Below are 15724 nucleotides of genomic sequence, written 5' to 3' on the forward strand. Positions count from 1 at the left end.
ACATATCTTTGATAATTCCAGCATACAATGAAGAGCATAGGCTTCCAGGAGCTCTCGATGAAACCTTGAAGTAAACACATTGGACCTGTTGCTTTTCCTGCTTTTCTATGTTCATGTTTGCTTGCAAAAATGTGGTATTATTATACACATTACGATATGATTTGTTTCTTCATTACTTTGAAGTAATTTTTAGTCAACATAGACATCAAACTTTTGGTGGTGTTCCGATTGTATTTGGGTAAATAGCAGAAACCCCCTTGACCTATAGGGCCGATTGCTCTTTGCCCCCAAACTTTGTCAATATGCCGACAATCAAATGTGCCTGAAAGCCCCCTGGACCATCGTCTGGCGGATTATTTAGTAGGTGCTAACAGTCTTTCAGCGTCAGTGCACTTTCCTGGTGACCATCACTAAATGTTTCCAATGTATCACCAGATATATTCTCGTCCTCTATTTGTTTGCCAATACATGGCCATTTCAATCAAATTTGAATTATCTTAGCCTCCAACTATATTATGTTATATTTTCCGAAGTTTTATATGCATGCACTAATCAGTCGTCCGGTTTATGGTTATTCCAGAGATGTAATCTATGCATATTTGTTTTGTGAAGGATAGTGGGTTATTTGCAATCCAAATATAGGAATTGATGAGAAAAGACATGTTCATGCTAAAATAACTCTTTTTGCTGCCTGCATCCATCCAGTTGCCATCACATCTTTTTTAGAATCCCTTGATTCATACCATTCACAGAACAAATAAGAATAACCTATATATTTTTTATACCATAGAATTATTTGGCAATAACTCTAAAAGATATTGTTTCACCATAATAAGGATTTGGTAGTAAGTATAATAGCTTGAAATACTTTAGGTGGTTAATTTCACATCTTCCAAAGCAGCATATGGCTAAACAACAACCCCAAAGTGTTCACCTGCGAAATGGGAACATGTGGTGTTTGGGCATGTTTGACATGGTTTAGCTATGGGCATTTGCAGGTTGGGGTGAAGTTCAATTCACACTATACATTGGGTACCCTGTATCCTCTTTTTTTTTTTGTAAAGAGACTACAGCTTGTCCTTTTATTTACATCTTGTTTATCTATTGCTGATACTGCTGTGTCATCATGGTAACTGATTTTCATACTCTAGCTTTTTTAGCTCATGCTCTTTATATGGGAACAATAGACTGATAGGATATGTTGATGATTGCAGCATCAGTAAGTGTATCAATAATTTTGTCAAGCTGACCAATTTGCTTTTCAAGATATGTAAATAGACTACGGCTTGCCCTTTTAATTTACATCTCACGATCCATTGCTGATACTGCTGTGTCATTATAGTCACTGATACTTACTTTTTATCTCATATGCTTTTATGTTGGGAGCAATAGACTGATAGGACTTATGTCTGGTAGGCAATATTGATGATTACAGCATCGGTATGTGTATCAATAACTTTATCAAGCCGAGCAATTTGCTATTCGAGTTAAGTTTGAAGTTCTGAACACTTTTAACCCAAGCTTTATGATTTGAACTGGACACTTAGGTTGATATTTTTTCTTGTTTCTGTCAAAACAATGGCTATGGGTCAACTTTTATATTTGTCCATCAGGTTGCTGATTCTACAATATCTTACCAGATTTCTTAAAGTATTTTAATTATGGGGAAGTGCTAAAAAGTAACTCCTCATCAATCCTACAAATAGTTCATTGTTACACTCAAGCAAATGCCTATCCAAAGGCAGCGAGAACTTTAGTATGAGAATTACTATTAGAAATCTATGTGCGTCATTTGTATGAATGATGCTGGTTGACTGAAACTTTTCAGTTCATGTCTGACAAGTGTTCATAATTTGGCAAGTGCAGTTATCTTCAAGAACGTGCTGCAAGGGACAAGTCATTTTCATATGAGGTATAATAATAGACGTTATATATTCTATGAAAGCTTTGACAAATTGTAGACTGGGATGTCTGGTTCTTATACATTTCGTACATGTCATATATAACAATATGAACGTGGAGGCAGGTGTGGCCTGGCTGCCAAGTAGATGCTTCTAGGGTTCTATGAAGGTTTAGAAAGATTATGTTGCAATTTTGCTATCAATTATAGATTTTAGCTTAGCCGCATCATAGTTCCATGGCGTAGTAGTGATGGAGTTCTTTGCCGTATTATTGTTTCTTGTGATTGTCAAATTGGAAATTTAAGCCTCAAATTGTTGTTTGACTATTGTCAAATTGCTGCCTGTTGATCATTCCATTAAGTTGATTTTATTGTTTTTGTGGAAGATGTTTTCCTACAGTATGTTTCATGTGTCTTGTTCTTAGCTTCTGAATCTCATCAAAACAGTAAATGCTCATGCATTTTATGCCCATATGGGAAGGAAATCGTGTTTATCATTTACTGTTTAGAGTGGCTTGCATCTTATTAATGCACAAATATTGGAGTAGGTGGTGATTGTTGATGATGGAAGTGCGGATGGTACAAAGAGAGTTGCTTTTGACTTTGTGAAGAGATACACTGTGGAAAATGTCAGAGTAGTCCTTCTTGGACGGAACCATGGGAAAGGAGAAGCTATAAGAAAAGTGAGTCGATTCTGAATAATTATGTGAGCAATATTTTTACATGTTATTTATCCTAGTTTTTGTACTACCACAAATCATTGAATCTTTTGCTTCTGGGAAGCATTGTCAAACAGGGCATGCTCCATTCACGCGGAGAACTACTTCTAATGCTTGATGCTGATGGGGCGACTAAAGTGAGTGACCTTGAGAAACTTGAAAATCAGGTCGGTGGCCATTCTACTATGTTGAGGTGCTTTATATGGGAAATAGACTTGACCCTTATTTGGATACAAAACTAAAACTATTCCACTCTATTTTCTGAAAATTCATTTCCCTATACACAAGCTCCTTCCTTTTCATTCTTTGTCTCTTCATGATTACCATCCCACCTTCCTCACACTATCTGTTTTCTCTTAAAATGATGTATAATAGCTATTACAACACAAATTAGTAGTTACTTTATATAAACATTCATGTAATGATCATCACTTTTGTTTTATGTAGTTAGTGTGCTAGATAACCAACTTCGTTACTTGACACAAAATTTGTCAGATTAGCCCTAGTTGAAATGCATGATATCAAGTCAGACGTGTTTTAGAATTGAAACCAACACCAACTTTAAAAAATAATAATCCAAACACTTTCTCATTCTTAACAAATCCAAGATAATCATTTCTCCCCCATCTCCAATATGTCAAAAAATGAAACCAAATGTTGCTTATATTCTTTGTGAAGCATTTCTTTTGGTCACATCTAATTTCTGAGCTTAGTTTGTGCAACTTAACTGATGATTTCCCAGTCAGATTCATGCAGTTGCTCTCAAGCAACGCCAGTTTAGAGACTCTTCAGCCAGTGATTCAGCTTTAAGGATCTCAGATGCCCCCATTGCTGCTTTTGGGTCACGTGCTCATCTTGAGGAGAAGGCTCTAGCTACAGTTGAGTCTTGCTGCCTAGTACTTCTAGTGTGCATTATGATGAGTTTGTTTTTAGTTTATGCATATATTGTAGTTATTCTTTGTTAAATGTTCATATTATTTTTCAGAGGAAATGGTATCGAAATTTTTTGATGAAGGGATTCCATTTGGTAGTTCTCTTGGCTGCTGGCCCTGGAATTAAGGACACACAGGTAAAACAGGCTTGAGTAGTTTTCCCGAAGCTCCATCATTTCTACTGTCAGTTTTCTTCTTTGTTCCGTTCTTGCTGAGGCGTGCATGTCATTATGGTTTACTTTCTTTCTTTTTCTTCCCTCTTTATGTGTGTGTGGGTTTTTGTGGGTGCGACCTACCTTTTATGCTTTTGAGAGATAACAGGGTCTTTCTAGTCTCCAAGTGTTCACCTATGAACTTTACTCATTGCTACATGAATTTAAATTATTTAATCCTTCTTAATCATTGCATTGATTCTTTGAGGTTAATGTTATGAGACTTTAAAAATCAAAATAATTCGTCGCATAGTTCTGTATTATTTAAATGCTTTTTTGTTCATATACTATATTGTTCAATATAAATGTTAAAGAATACTGCACAATGGGAGCATCCATTACCACCCAAAATGTAGAAGATAAATTTTTGTTTTACATCTTTCGTTTTCTGATTTGCTCACCCTTGTTTTTCTGCATGTTCCAGTGTGGTTTTAAGATGTTCACTAGAGCTGCTGCACGGAAGCTTTTCATAAACATTCGCTTAAAACGGTAAATGTTACTTTTAGCTGGGCTTCCTAGAACATTACTTTTGTATGAGGTGCAATGCTTTACCTGATTTTACATTTCTTAGGATTACTTAGACCCCCTCCAAAATAGCATAATTACACTTTACCCCTCCAAGTTTTGGGATTATCTAGACCTCTCCAAAAATGCTCTTTGAGCCCAAATAGAGTGGGTGAAATTCGTAGTTTATCCTTGATGCGATTTGACTATGACATGCTAAGAGGTGTCTTTATGAAGTTTATATTGTCGTCAGATGGTATTATATATCCTTACTATTAGGAATATGTTGTGATGTTTAGAAATGGTGATAGATGTAGATGTTGTAAGATAAGCTGATCGTATAAGATATGTTGTAATATCCTTCACTAAATTCCGAATCCATTCATCCAAGTGGATCCCTAGTGAGTTTGATGGACTTAATTTAGTTCTTGCACTTGTAAAGTTCAACTCACATATTTGTTCTGTTCTTTGTTTTACTGCTTTCTCCTTTATCCTCTCCGACCTTGACATTTTGCAGGTGGTGCTTTGATGTCGAATTAGTCTACTTGTGCAAATTGTTCCACATCCCCATGATTGAGATCTCCGTAAATTGGTCAGAAATTCCAGGATCAAAGGTTAATCTGTTAAGCATTCCAAATATGCTGTGGGAGCTGGCTCTCATGTCTCTTGGTTATAGAACTGGCATGTGGAAAATCCATTCATGAAACTTTACTACTTGCTAATTTAAGTCATTGATCTGAAATCGAAAACTGGTACTGTGATTCTAACATGTTAAGCAAACAGATATACGAATTCCTGTGGTCGTTAACTAACATTGTTGCTAAGCTCATGACTCTCATTTGTAATCTTTCTACCACATCTCTTCAGAATCCATTGCATATTTGACTGTTAATCCATGATTTTAAATCTTTCAACAGATTTAGTAGTTTTCATGACATCATTTGATTATCAAGGGAAACCATATAGCTGCACATAGTGTGCAATCAAAACGCTTTTCACTGTCGTTCTGTGTCCGTCGACTAGTCTAATCTAGAGAGCCTTAATATTGAGGGGTTGATTTTTTGTTCGTGTGACATTTATAACATTGATTATGACATAAAAGTCTGAGTGATGGTTGTGCCTAAAACTGAGCTTGTGCGATGTGTTGTATGCTTCTTGTTCTATACAATGCTAAAAGCTCATAATTATGAAGTAAAATTCTTGTCTGCTTTTTCTTGCTTTTTGTAAGTAGTGAATATATAAAAAAACAAGGATAATTTTATGCAATTTGAGGTTACGTTGAATTATAAAAATATTCTGCAAAATTGTAAGTATAGTTTTGAGGTTATAATTGTAATTATGAGTATACCTCTTGTTCAAAGACAAAGTTTTACTAGTACAATCCCTAAGTTAGATCACATCGACTCCCCTTACACACTCGTGATTTTGAAAGAGTACTTGTGGCGTTTGTATAATTAAATATATCTAACTTAGCCAAAATTTAAGTTAATTATCAAATGTTTCCATTTTTTAAATAAGATTTAATTTACTACTACATCATCCATCACATTAAAATTCAAATATTAAATGTTTTAAAATTGATAGATGTATTTAAAATAAAAAATAAAATAAAATACTATTATGAAGAGTTGAATATATTAACTTTATTTCAAAAAGTATCAACAATCAACATTTTAGGTATGAAATTAAACTCCATGAGGGTTGACCAAACATATTTTCAAGTCTATCATAAATAAAGAAATTTAATACAAACGATTATAGAAAAGGAAAAGAAACTAGGAATATAGAATATTAATATCAATCTGCTAATAACAAAAAGTTACAAAGTCTATATACAACAAAATTAATGACAATATAACTACCAAATCAACGCTTACATGTTAGGAAATACAGCATCAATATGCAGACTTTGAATTTTCTAACCAATTTAATCTCTTATTAGGCAAATAAATAGTAGTTCTTGTAATTCGATTTCTAGAAAATAAATGCATAAATATATTTGTTAAAATATTAATATTAAATAATTATCTTCTCAAACAATTTAAATGTTCAGACGAACCATCAATTAACATTGAATTAGAGCTACCCGAATAAGGATTGTAAAATTGAAAGAATTTCACATGCGGAGTTTGCATATAACGGAACATATTAAAATATTAATATTAAATAATTATTTTTTAAATATTTTAAATTTTTAAATAAGATAATCGTTTAAAGACGTTCAACCCATAATCCAAAATTCTAATAATTGACTTCAATTAAAGGAAATGGTTTATCAATAATAAAGTGTGTGTGGGGAAGAGCTGTTCCCATTTGTCAACTCGTTGCAGCCTAAATTTCGGTACGATGGTTGGAGCTCTCAAACTCACTTTTGAAATTCGGTTCTGACGACAAGAGCATTTAAAATTATTTTTGGTCAGTCGTAATTTTAGAAACGGCAAAATTATATTTTTAATCTCATACGATGGAGTTTAACATTTTAGTTCTCCGTTTATGAAATTTTTGAAATGATTCTAAACTTGATAAAACTCGATATATTTAATTCTGTACTTGACGTAAATTTCAAAATAGTATCAATATTAAAAGAAACTCGATATGTTTAGTTCAATAACTCCTGTAAAGCAGATGATTGAATGTCCCGAGTTTTCTCAATTGTGGGATAATTTTAAAATACCGTTATGCGGATTAATAAATGTGTCGAATTTTCTCAAGTTTGGGACCATATTTAAAATTCCATAAAGCATAGGACTAAAAATGCTGAATCCCTATTCTATGAGACTACAAGTGTAATTTTGCCATTTAGAACATATAATAACTTTAAGTAATAATTATTTTGGGATTGTTGGAAAATACAATAATCTGCGTTTTGTAAAAGTAAAGTTTGGAGTTAGAAGTGCGATTTTACAAAAAAATTATATTAATTATTTTAAAAATCAATTAAATGAGAAGTAATTCTTTTATAATGTCTTTGATTCGTGTTCTGTATATGTACGACTATTTGTCTATTTATTTTTATAATACTTTGTTATTTACTCTCTTTTTTTTTAATAAAAACAATTAATAAATCATTTTATAAGAATCTTAAAGATTAATATAAAAAGATTTGAAAATATATATCCAATATAACAAATACAATCTTTTGAGTTCTCAACTTTACAATTAAAGTAAAACTTCATTAACATTGTTTATTGTGTTTTAATATATCTATGATACCAAATTATTGATTGAACTATATTTTAATATCTTGACGTATTTTTCGAGTATTTTATTTTTAAAAATAATAAGAATTATTATATAATAAAACAAACACTTCTTAAAAGGACAAAGGAATGAACAAGACAGATATCTTGTCAATCTAATCACTTTGTCTGGAGTTGCTTTTATCATAGATTTTGAAAATTTTGAGAAAATGAATTTGAGTTTTGAAAATTTCGCCGCCAAAAGTTTGTCATTTCGAGTACTACGAATATAAGTATATATTTATTATTATAGTAGTTTCTTATTTTTTTCTATCTTATCTAAATGTATTCATTGATTTGAATTATTTGATAAATTGCACTAATCTTTAAATTTAAAATATTGATGTAATAAATTGCATACTATAAAAAGAAAACTTTTGAAAAGTTGGCAATTCGTATTTGGGGATGTTATCGTTTTTATTTTTGGAGAGGTTAGAATATTATTGCAAAAGAATAATAATATTTTTCGATATTGTTTTTAAAGGGAATAAAAGTTACCGTTAATATCAAATCGTATTTAAAGTAAATAAAAATATATTTAGAATTACTCTTTTAGGAGACAAAAATTACTGTAAATATCAAATCATGGCTTGACAGTAGGTGCTTTTTGTTTTGTTATATAAATAAAGGTAAATTATAATGAACTGTTCTATAATTTGACATAATTATAAATACTCTTTCGTTATTTGATGAAATTATATAATTTTTGGATAAAAGTTTGAATTGTCAACTCTTCCCTTGTTGTACCTTTTTTTCCCCTTTATAAAAAAAATTGAAAAATTGGATGAGGTGAACGGAAAATTTTGAAAAACTATAAATAAAATTATCCACTTAATCTAAAAAAAAAGTAAAAAAAATTTAAAAAATAAGTAACATTATAATTCAAAGTCCACAATGACATTTTTATCAGTTTTACAAAAAATTGACAAAAACCTAACAAAAAATGAATAGATTTGCTAGTTGTTAGATGATCGTTAAAATAAGAGAGTATTATAATTTTTTAAATAATAAAAAAATATTTATAAATTATATCGTATCAATTATCAAAAGAGCTCATTTTAATTTACCCATTAAATAATTTAATGGTATGAAGAGGGATTAATTAGATAGGTTTAGGTTGTCATCTTGTAGCTTATAGTGGAAGTTTTGGAATGATTTTAATTAAAGCGGTCAAAACCTGTCATACATTAGATCTATTTTTTTTTGGCTCATTTTGAAAACTGGTCAAAACAAAAACCAAACAAAGGAATGAAATTTGGCAATGGTGTTTTCAGTTCATGTTCCGGAAATTCTTGTCCAGATCAGGTTTGAGTCCAACTCGACGCAATAAATATACTGCATTTATTATATAATAAATCATTATTTTTAAAAGTATACATCAATTACAGAACAATAAGTATATATATAATTACACTTATAATGTAATAAATTCAAATATGATGGAACCCGATCTGAATTAAAATTTCATAGAAATGGTCAAAGGTTGATAAGAAAAGAAATGGTTGTCTTCCCCAGATTACATATGCAAATCCACTTTAAAGAGTGGTTGGATTGTCAAATGTGGTAATGGAGTAGTTATACTTCCAACCTCATCAATATTGTACACTACATATATAGTATATAGATATATGTTGGGGTGTGGGTTGGAAACACACATCAACACTGAAAAATGGGGTCTTTGATGCAAGAGTTGAAGAGACAAGCTTCCTTCTTCTTGAGACAGAAAATCAAGACTGCAAGATTGGCACTCACAGATGTCACTCCTGCACAGTTGTAAGTTTTTCCATCTAATATTTTTACTATTAATATCAGTATCCGGAATTATGTGTGTTGAGTTGGGAGTATGAATTAGATTGACAGAAGAGGTAATATATGGAGATTCAATGGCAGCAGACATTCATGCTATCACCCTCATTTCTCGGGCTGCCTTCGAAGTAGATGATTATGACAGAATTGTGCACATTCTGCATCTCAGGTTTCTCTTTCTCATTCTCTTTTTACATATATTTCTTGCAAAATATGTATATTTTTTTTGGGGGAAAGGTAAATTGCATTGATAGAAAGTAAATGGTACAACAGTTGGTTAGCCGAGTACCTAAGCTGCCCTGTGCATCCACGGTATCCTCCACAAAATCGTGTGAATTCGATTTGTTAAACTTAACAAATTAAACTTGAACAAAATTCTTTATTCGATAAGCTTTGAAGCTCAACCGGAGCTCGATTTGATTAGTGCAAAAATAATAAAATATATTTAAAAATATAAAATTACTCAAGCTTGATCCAATGAAAATCCAATTAGAGCAATAACCAGATTAAACTCCAACATAATTTTTTAAACTCGATATTAATTAGAACAAGTTTGGTGAATTACGTGTTCATCTCAACTCAAATCATTTACAGCCCCACTCTCTACGGATCAAGTTAGGGGATTGCATCGCTCTTTTCTTTACATTTTAGGGACTCGCAGCTCTTTTTTTTTTTTTTAAATCCCGATGAAGGATTTTTTTGTCTATTAATGTTTTTACAGGGAGGTCGTTGCTATTATTTATTTTATGTAAAATAAGAAGTTAATCTTTGTCTTAATATTATATACAGATGCAATCAATGTTGTGCGTGTTTTTGGATGTTGTTCAGGTTGTCTAAGTTTGATGAAGTGAACTGGAGAGGCTCTTACAAGGCTCTTGTTCTTCTGGAGCACCTTCTCACCCATGGACCACACAGAATTGCAGAGGAATTTGAATCTGATCAAGATATTATTAGAGATATGGCCAATTTTAGTTATGTGGATGAAAAAGGGTTGGTAAAATCTTCCTTTTGCTTTTAATATTTTGCAATCGAGCTAATACTGTATAGATACACAGATACAATACAATACGAGCACAACAACATGAAAAAACATACGACAGGGATTTGGACGATACACATTAACTAAAAAAATTAAGAAATTTTAATTAGATTACGAAAATCAACTGTATAAATATGTACAATCAACTATGGAAAATAAATTACATTAATGATCAAGAAATATTAATATTAAGTATCCGTATTAGATGATGTAGTATAAGTTAAACTCATAAAATTGTTTCATATTTCAACATCAAATACTGATATTTCTTACTTTTTATGGTCGAACTTTTGGACATATTTTAAAGTACAGTACGATTCTGAACATGCATGTGAGTGTCGTAGCGTATTTAGGTATTCAAACAGTATATGACAGTAAATGAAACCTGACAATATAAGTATTATGACTGCATATAGGTTCGATTGGGGATTGAGTGTGAAGAAGAAAGCTGAAAGAGTAATAGAGCTTCTTGAAGATAGGGCATATCTGAAAGAGGAAAGAGCAAGAGCCAGAAAACTAACATTTGGGATCAAAGGGTTTGGGAGTTTTAGCCACAACGGAAGCTCCAACAATGACACAAATGCTCGTACGGTTTTGAGATCAAACTCTCTCTTGTTTGGAGATCATCATCATCATCATGATATTGAAGTGGAGGGTAACTTATTGGCATCAGATGAGTACAGCAATTTATTAGCAACAAACAAGAAGATGGCTGATGATAATTTAAAGGGATGGTCACATACGTACCGGAGCCATGGATATGCTATGGAAGAGGATCATCCATTTTGGGATAAGGAGCATCAGACCAGAGTCTCACTTCTGTCTTCTGTATAATGAAACAAGTATACATATATAGATGGATACTATATATATATATAGCGAGAGAGAGAGAGAGAGGGTGTGAGATTACATATATAGATATCAGAGAAAAGATAGTTTGTGTGATGTTTAAATGCCTGTAAAGTTTCTGAAAAATGATGAACATGTCTTTTCTTTCAAGCATATAAAGCATGGGATCCAATGAGATGCTGACGTAGAGAGTTCTATCATCATAGAACACTAACAAGTATTTATTCAAGTTGAACCTGAAGCAATGCTCCAATACATGGTAATAATTGTACCCCAGAAAGAATGCAATAACTGAACCATGTAACTCAGCTTCCAACAGAACACAAACAGAAGAAAGAAGACACTGTAAGGATGTCTCTATATAATTGAACCAGCCCATGCTGCATTGGGCAATCAGTTTCTAGGATTGTTCGCACAGCAAGAATCAGGATATTCTGCTGTTCCACACTCACACATTGCACATCTAGTACATGTATTAGGAACATGTATATATTCAATACGTGAAAAGGGTGAAGCACAAGACAATATGATTGGAACTTCTTAATCAAAAAATTAAGAATAACATCCAGAAATCAACTCCTCGCCTCTCAAGATAAATCAATCCAACGTGAGAACAACAAATATAGAAAACAAAACTACTACTAGCAGGTTGCATGCTGCATTCCTGGCCACTAATGGAAAGTACATCATGTGTCAATAGTTTCTCCCTGATTAGAAGCACTTTCTATGCACAATAGACGGACCCGATTCATCATACTCAGCCTTTGCGATCCACATCTGCACAAAAGATAAGTAAAGAACCCCGTTTCAGAACATTTAGAATTAAGTTTAATGAAACGCACTAAGCATAAAACACCCAAGATACTAACCTGTTGGAAAGTGCTGAGAGATGCCAAGATAGATCCTCCAATCCAGACACTGTATTTCCTTTCAGGAGGAGCAACAACCTTAATCTTCATGCTACTTGGAGCTAGGGCTGTAATTTCCTTGCTCATCCTGTCAGCAATACCAGTGAACATGGTAGAACCACCACTGAGTACGATATTTCCGTAAAGGTCTTTTCTAATATCCACATCGCACTTCATTATGGAGTTGTACGTGGTCTCATGGACTCCTGCTGCTTCCATTCCAATCATTGAAGGCTGGAAAAGAACTTCAGGACATCGGAATCGCTCGTTACCAATGGTAATCACCTGCCCATCAGGTAACTCATAGCTCTTCTCCACGGAGGAACTAGTCTTTGCAGTCTCAAGCTCCTGCTCATAGTCAAGGGCAATGTAAGATAACTTTTCTTTCATGTCTCTCACAATTTCTCGCTCTGCTGAGGTGGTGAATGAGTAACCACGCTCAGTAAGAATTTTCATCAAGTAATCAGTAAGGTCACGACCAGCCAAGTCAAGACGGAGGATAGCATGTGGGAGGGAATACCCCTCATAGATGGGGACAGTGTGACTGACACCATCACCAGAATCCAGCACAATGCCTAGGCAGAGAGAAAATTTTCATTTATTATCAACTTCAAATCAAGTTACAAATTGAATATATGACTTCTCTTGCCCATAACATATACCCCACAGAAGTGGACGGGTGAGGAATGCAGAGCATCATAAATGACTCTGTTACAGTCATCAAGTTCCGACATACATCTTTTAAAGTGAGATTAAGTCTGAGACACCAAATTCTGACTCCCATCACACTATAAGCTTCTAGAAACTGGCACCAGCAAGTTAAATCACTCCAATATTTTGAAATTACAAACTGATTGAAACATAAGAGATGCTTACCAGTAGTACGACCACTAGCATACAGGGAAAGAACGGCCTGAATAGCCACATACATAGCAGGAGTGTTGAATGTTTCAAACATAATCTGAGTCATCTTCTCCCTATTAGCCTTTGGATTGAGTGGTGCTTCAGTCAGGAGAACAGGGTGCTCTTCTGGGGCAACACGAAGCTCATTATAGAACGTGTGATGCCATATCTTCTCCATGTCATCCCAATTGCTAACAATACCATGCTCAATAGGGTACTTCAGAGTTAAAATACCACGTTTTGACTGAGCTTCATCCCCAACATATGCATCTTTTTGGCCCATACCCACCATCACACCTGTGTGACGGGGACGACCAACAATGCTAGGAAATACAGCTCGTGGAGCATCGTCTCCAGCAAATCCAGCCTATAAGCAACACAAATATCTCTGTCAAACTCAATGATAGGAGCCAGAACCAATAAGGCAACAAAACAGACAGCAGTTGTAAATTTATCAACAACGAAAATCTAATCATACCTTAACCATTCCTGTTCCATTGTCGCAGACGAGTGGCTGAATATCCTCCCCTTCTGCCATCTTATACTACTTCCTGCATGAAAAACTTCGATAAGCAGACAATTGCTGACCATATCAGCTCCTATAACTTTTTGTTTTTTAATTACAAGATATTTCAGGATCCTGCATTCATATATATATAAGGTTGTTTTGTATTTCTATGAAGCAACCTACAAAACTGAGATCATATCAAAGAACCACCAATCATTAGTATATGAAATGATGAGCAACTATGACCAGTGTAACAATGAGAAAGAAGAAGTAATCAATGAGCAACTATGACCGGTGTAACAATGAGAAAGAAAAAGTAATCATATGTAATCACATTGTTACCTAATAGACTTTTCAAGATGGATGTGCTATTCCGCTTTAAATCATCTCCAACCAAACACCCTTGGGTCCTTGGGAGTTCATACTTTCAATGGATTAAAATTGAAACTTCCAACAATGAAATCAAAACGACTTTCAGTGGATCAAAATTGACAATAGCGAAATCAAAATGAACCCCACAACCTACCCATCTCCCATCCATGCTGATTTCTCTTTCATTTCAAACAGCTCTAATCAGATTCATTTACTTTTAATTGTGAAATAAAAGGTGAAAAGGGTCTGAAGTTTAGCTCAGCAGAGAGTCAAGAACTTAACAAAGACCTTTGCACCACCCATTATAATCCAAACAGACATCGAATCAACATCAATTAGATTACCAAAACAATCTACATTACATTGACTCCCAATAAAACATGCCACAATCAATAACAAGAGAATGTAGTGCATACAATGTATTGGGTCTGACAAGAAATCTAATACTAAATTCCAAATATAGAAACCAAAAGTAATTTACCAGGAGAAAAAAAAAAGTAACAAAATATAAGATCAAGGAAAATATCCATCCAAATAAAAATTCCATAAACATGCAGATCCGATTCCACTGCAACGCCCAACATCAATGACAACACAATGTGGAAAACTAATCCTCACATTTCATTATTCCAGAAAACAATAACGTTTACATTCATCATAACCACATAAAATCACTAGCTCTCTCCTCTAAAATCCACGGAAAAGAACACTTCAACGTAAATAAATAACACAAAAATGGCGGGACATGAAACGTCACCAGCAGAAACCAAACGAATAAATCACCACCAAACAGATCAATTAAAAAACCACAATGTAGCTCCCGAGAGAAACGAAAGCATTAGAGAGAGAGAGAGAGAGGGGAGGGTGAAGTGGAGATGGAGACCTTCGGGGATTCGAGGCTCAACTCTTGGCTCTTGGGAGAGTGAGACTTCTTCAATCTTCGAAATGAAAGATTGAAGTGGGAGTTATATGAAGAGGGATGGGGAGATGTAGACCGTTGGATGTAAGCAGTCTGGATGTACGGTGGAGGGTGACACGTTGTGGGGTATCATTATTTCCACTCAAATATTTGAAGTTGTGCTGTCCACTCCACTCCTCCTCCTCTCTTTTCGCTTTTACTCTCTTCCTCTCTACAATTAAATTAAACTCATTAAAATAATAATAGTAATAATATTGCTATTATTATTAGGATGATTACTCTTTCATTTTCTAAAATTTTGGTGTAATTATATATAAATTTTACGTAATTTGAAAAATTACATTCAATATTTTCGAAGTTTGCTTTCATATAACAAATAAGTCCATCTATTAGTCAAAATTCATCTTGACACGTTAATGAATGTAATAAGGTATATTTTTACTATTATAAAGGCAGTTTAGTCCCAAAAAATTATTTGACATGTAATAAACTCTTAGATATATTGTAAGATATATTGAGAAGCTTATAAGCTCAGTCGAACACTCTCTTAGATGAAGTTCAGTTGCAATCTAATTATATAAATAAGTATGCTATATTTTAGGTAATATTTGACTAAAATTAAAGGATTTAATACAATTTACCCACTGTGATAATGCAAATGAGCAAATTACCCTTTATAAAAAAAAATAACAGTTTACCCTCTGTGCTTTTTAAAATGAAGCAATTTACCTCCCTATATAAGGAGGCAAATTGCCCCATTTCAAAGAACACAAAAGGGTAAATTGCTGCATTTCAAAAAATATGAGAAGGTAAATTGTTATATTTTTTTTACAGATGGGGTAATTTACTCATTTATAATATCACAGGGGAGTTGCTTGCATTTCTCCCTGAAATTAAATGGTAATGCATGATAA

The 15724-nt window shown here is 33.4% G+C and overlaps 3 protein-coding genes across 4 annotated transcripts in view; 2 read left to right on the top strand and 1 right to left on the bottom strand.

Moving 5' to 3' along the window:
- LOC105171912 (dolichyl-phosphate beta-glucosyltransferase) overlaps positions 1 to 5177 on the top strand; it is a 6039-nt gene extending 862 nt beyond the window's left edge. Inside the window, exons 3-10 of the mRNA XM_011093169.2 lie at positions 1 to 70; positions 1867 to 1912; positions 2449 to 2583; positions 2697 to 2786; positions 3366 to 3497; positions 3605 to 3688; positions 4188 to 4252; positions 4785 to 5177. The exon at positions 1 to 70 is cut by the window's left edge and continues 28 nt beyond it. Coding sequence (XP_011091471.1) covers positions 1 to 70; positions 1867 to 1912; positions 2449 to 2583; positions 2697 to 2786; positions 3366 to 3497; positions 3605 to 3688; positions 4188 to 4252; positions 4785 to 4971 — 809 coding nt within the window. The 3' untranslated portion in view covers positions 4972 to 5177. The remainder of the gene's footprint in view (positions 71 to 1866; positions 1913 to 2448; positions 2584 to 2696; positions 2787 to 3365; positions 3498 to 3604; positions 3689 to 4187; positions 4253 to 4784) is intronic.
- Positions 9060 to 11867, top strand: LOC105171913 (ENTH domain-containing protein C794.11c). The gene is made up of 4 exons (XM_011093170.2): positions 9060 to 9279; positions 9359 to 9481; positions 10141 to 10302; positions 10768 to 11867. The coding sequence occupies exons 1-4, from the start codon at positions 9176 to 9178 to the stop codon at positions 11183 to 11185; spliced, it is 807 nt and encodes a 268-aa protein (XP_011091472.1). The 5' UTR covers positions 9060 to 9175; the 3' UTR covers positions 11186 to 11867.
- LOC105171914 (actin-11) lies at positions 11676 to 14916 on the bottom strand. 2 transcript variants are annotated; one of them, XM_011093172.2, is made up of 6 exons: positions 14775 to 14813; positions 13862 to 13966; positions 13490 to 13562; positions 12985 to 13378; positions 12070 to 12683; positions 11676 to 11977 (listed from the first exon to the last, which is right to left on the bottom strand). In XM_011093172.2, the coding sequence occupies exons 3-6, from the start codon at positions 13547 to 13549 to the stop codon at positions 11912 to 11914; spliced, it is 1134 nt and encodes a 377-aa protein (XP_011091474.1). In that variant the 5' UTR covers positions 13550 to 13562; positions 13862 to 13966; positions 14775 to 14813; the 3' UTR covers positions 11676 to 11911. The 2 variants fall into 2 exon arrangements, with proteins under 2 accessions (XP_011091474.1, XP_011091473.1); XM_011093171.2 differs by lacking the exon at positions 13862 to 13966 and having other exon boundaries at positions 14775 to 14916.

This window comes from Sesamum indicum, linkage group LG10 (genome assembly GCF_000512975.1).
Source record: "Sesamum indicum cultivar Zhongzhi No. 13 linkage group LG10, S_indicum_v1.0, whole genome shotgun sequence".
NCBI classification, from domain to species: domain Eukaryota; kingdom Viridiplantae; phylum Streptophyta; class Magnoliopsida; order Lamiales; family Pedaliaceae; genus Sesamum; species Sesamum indicum.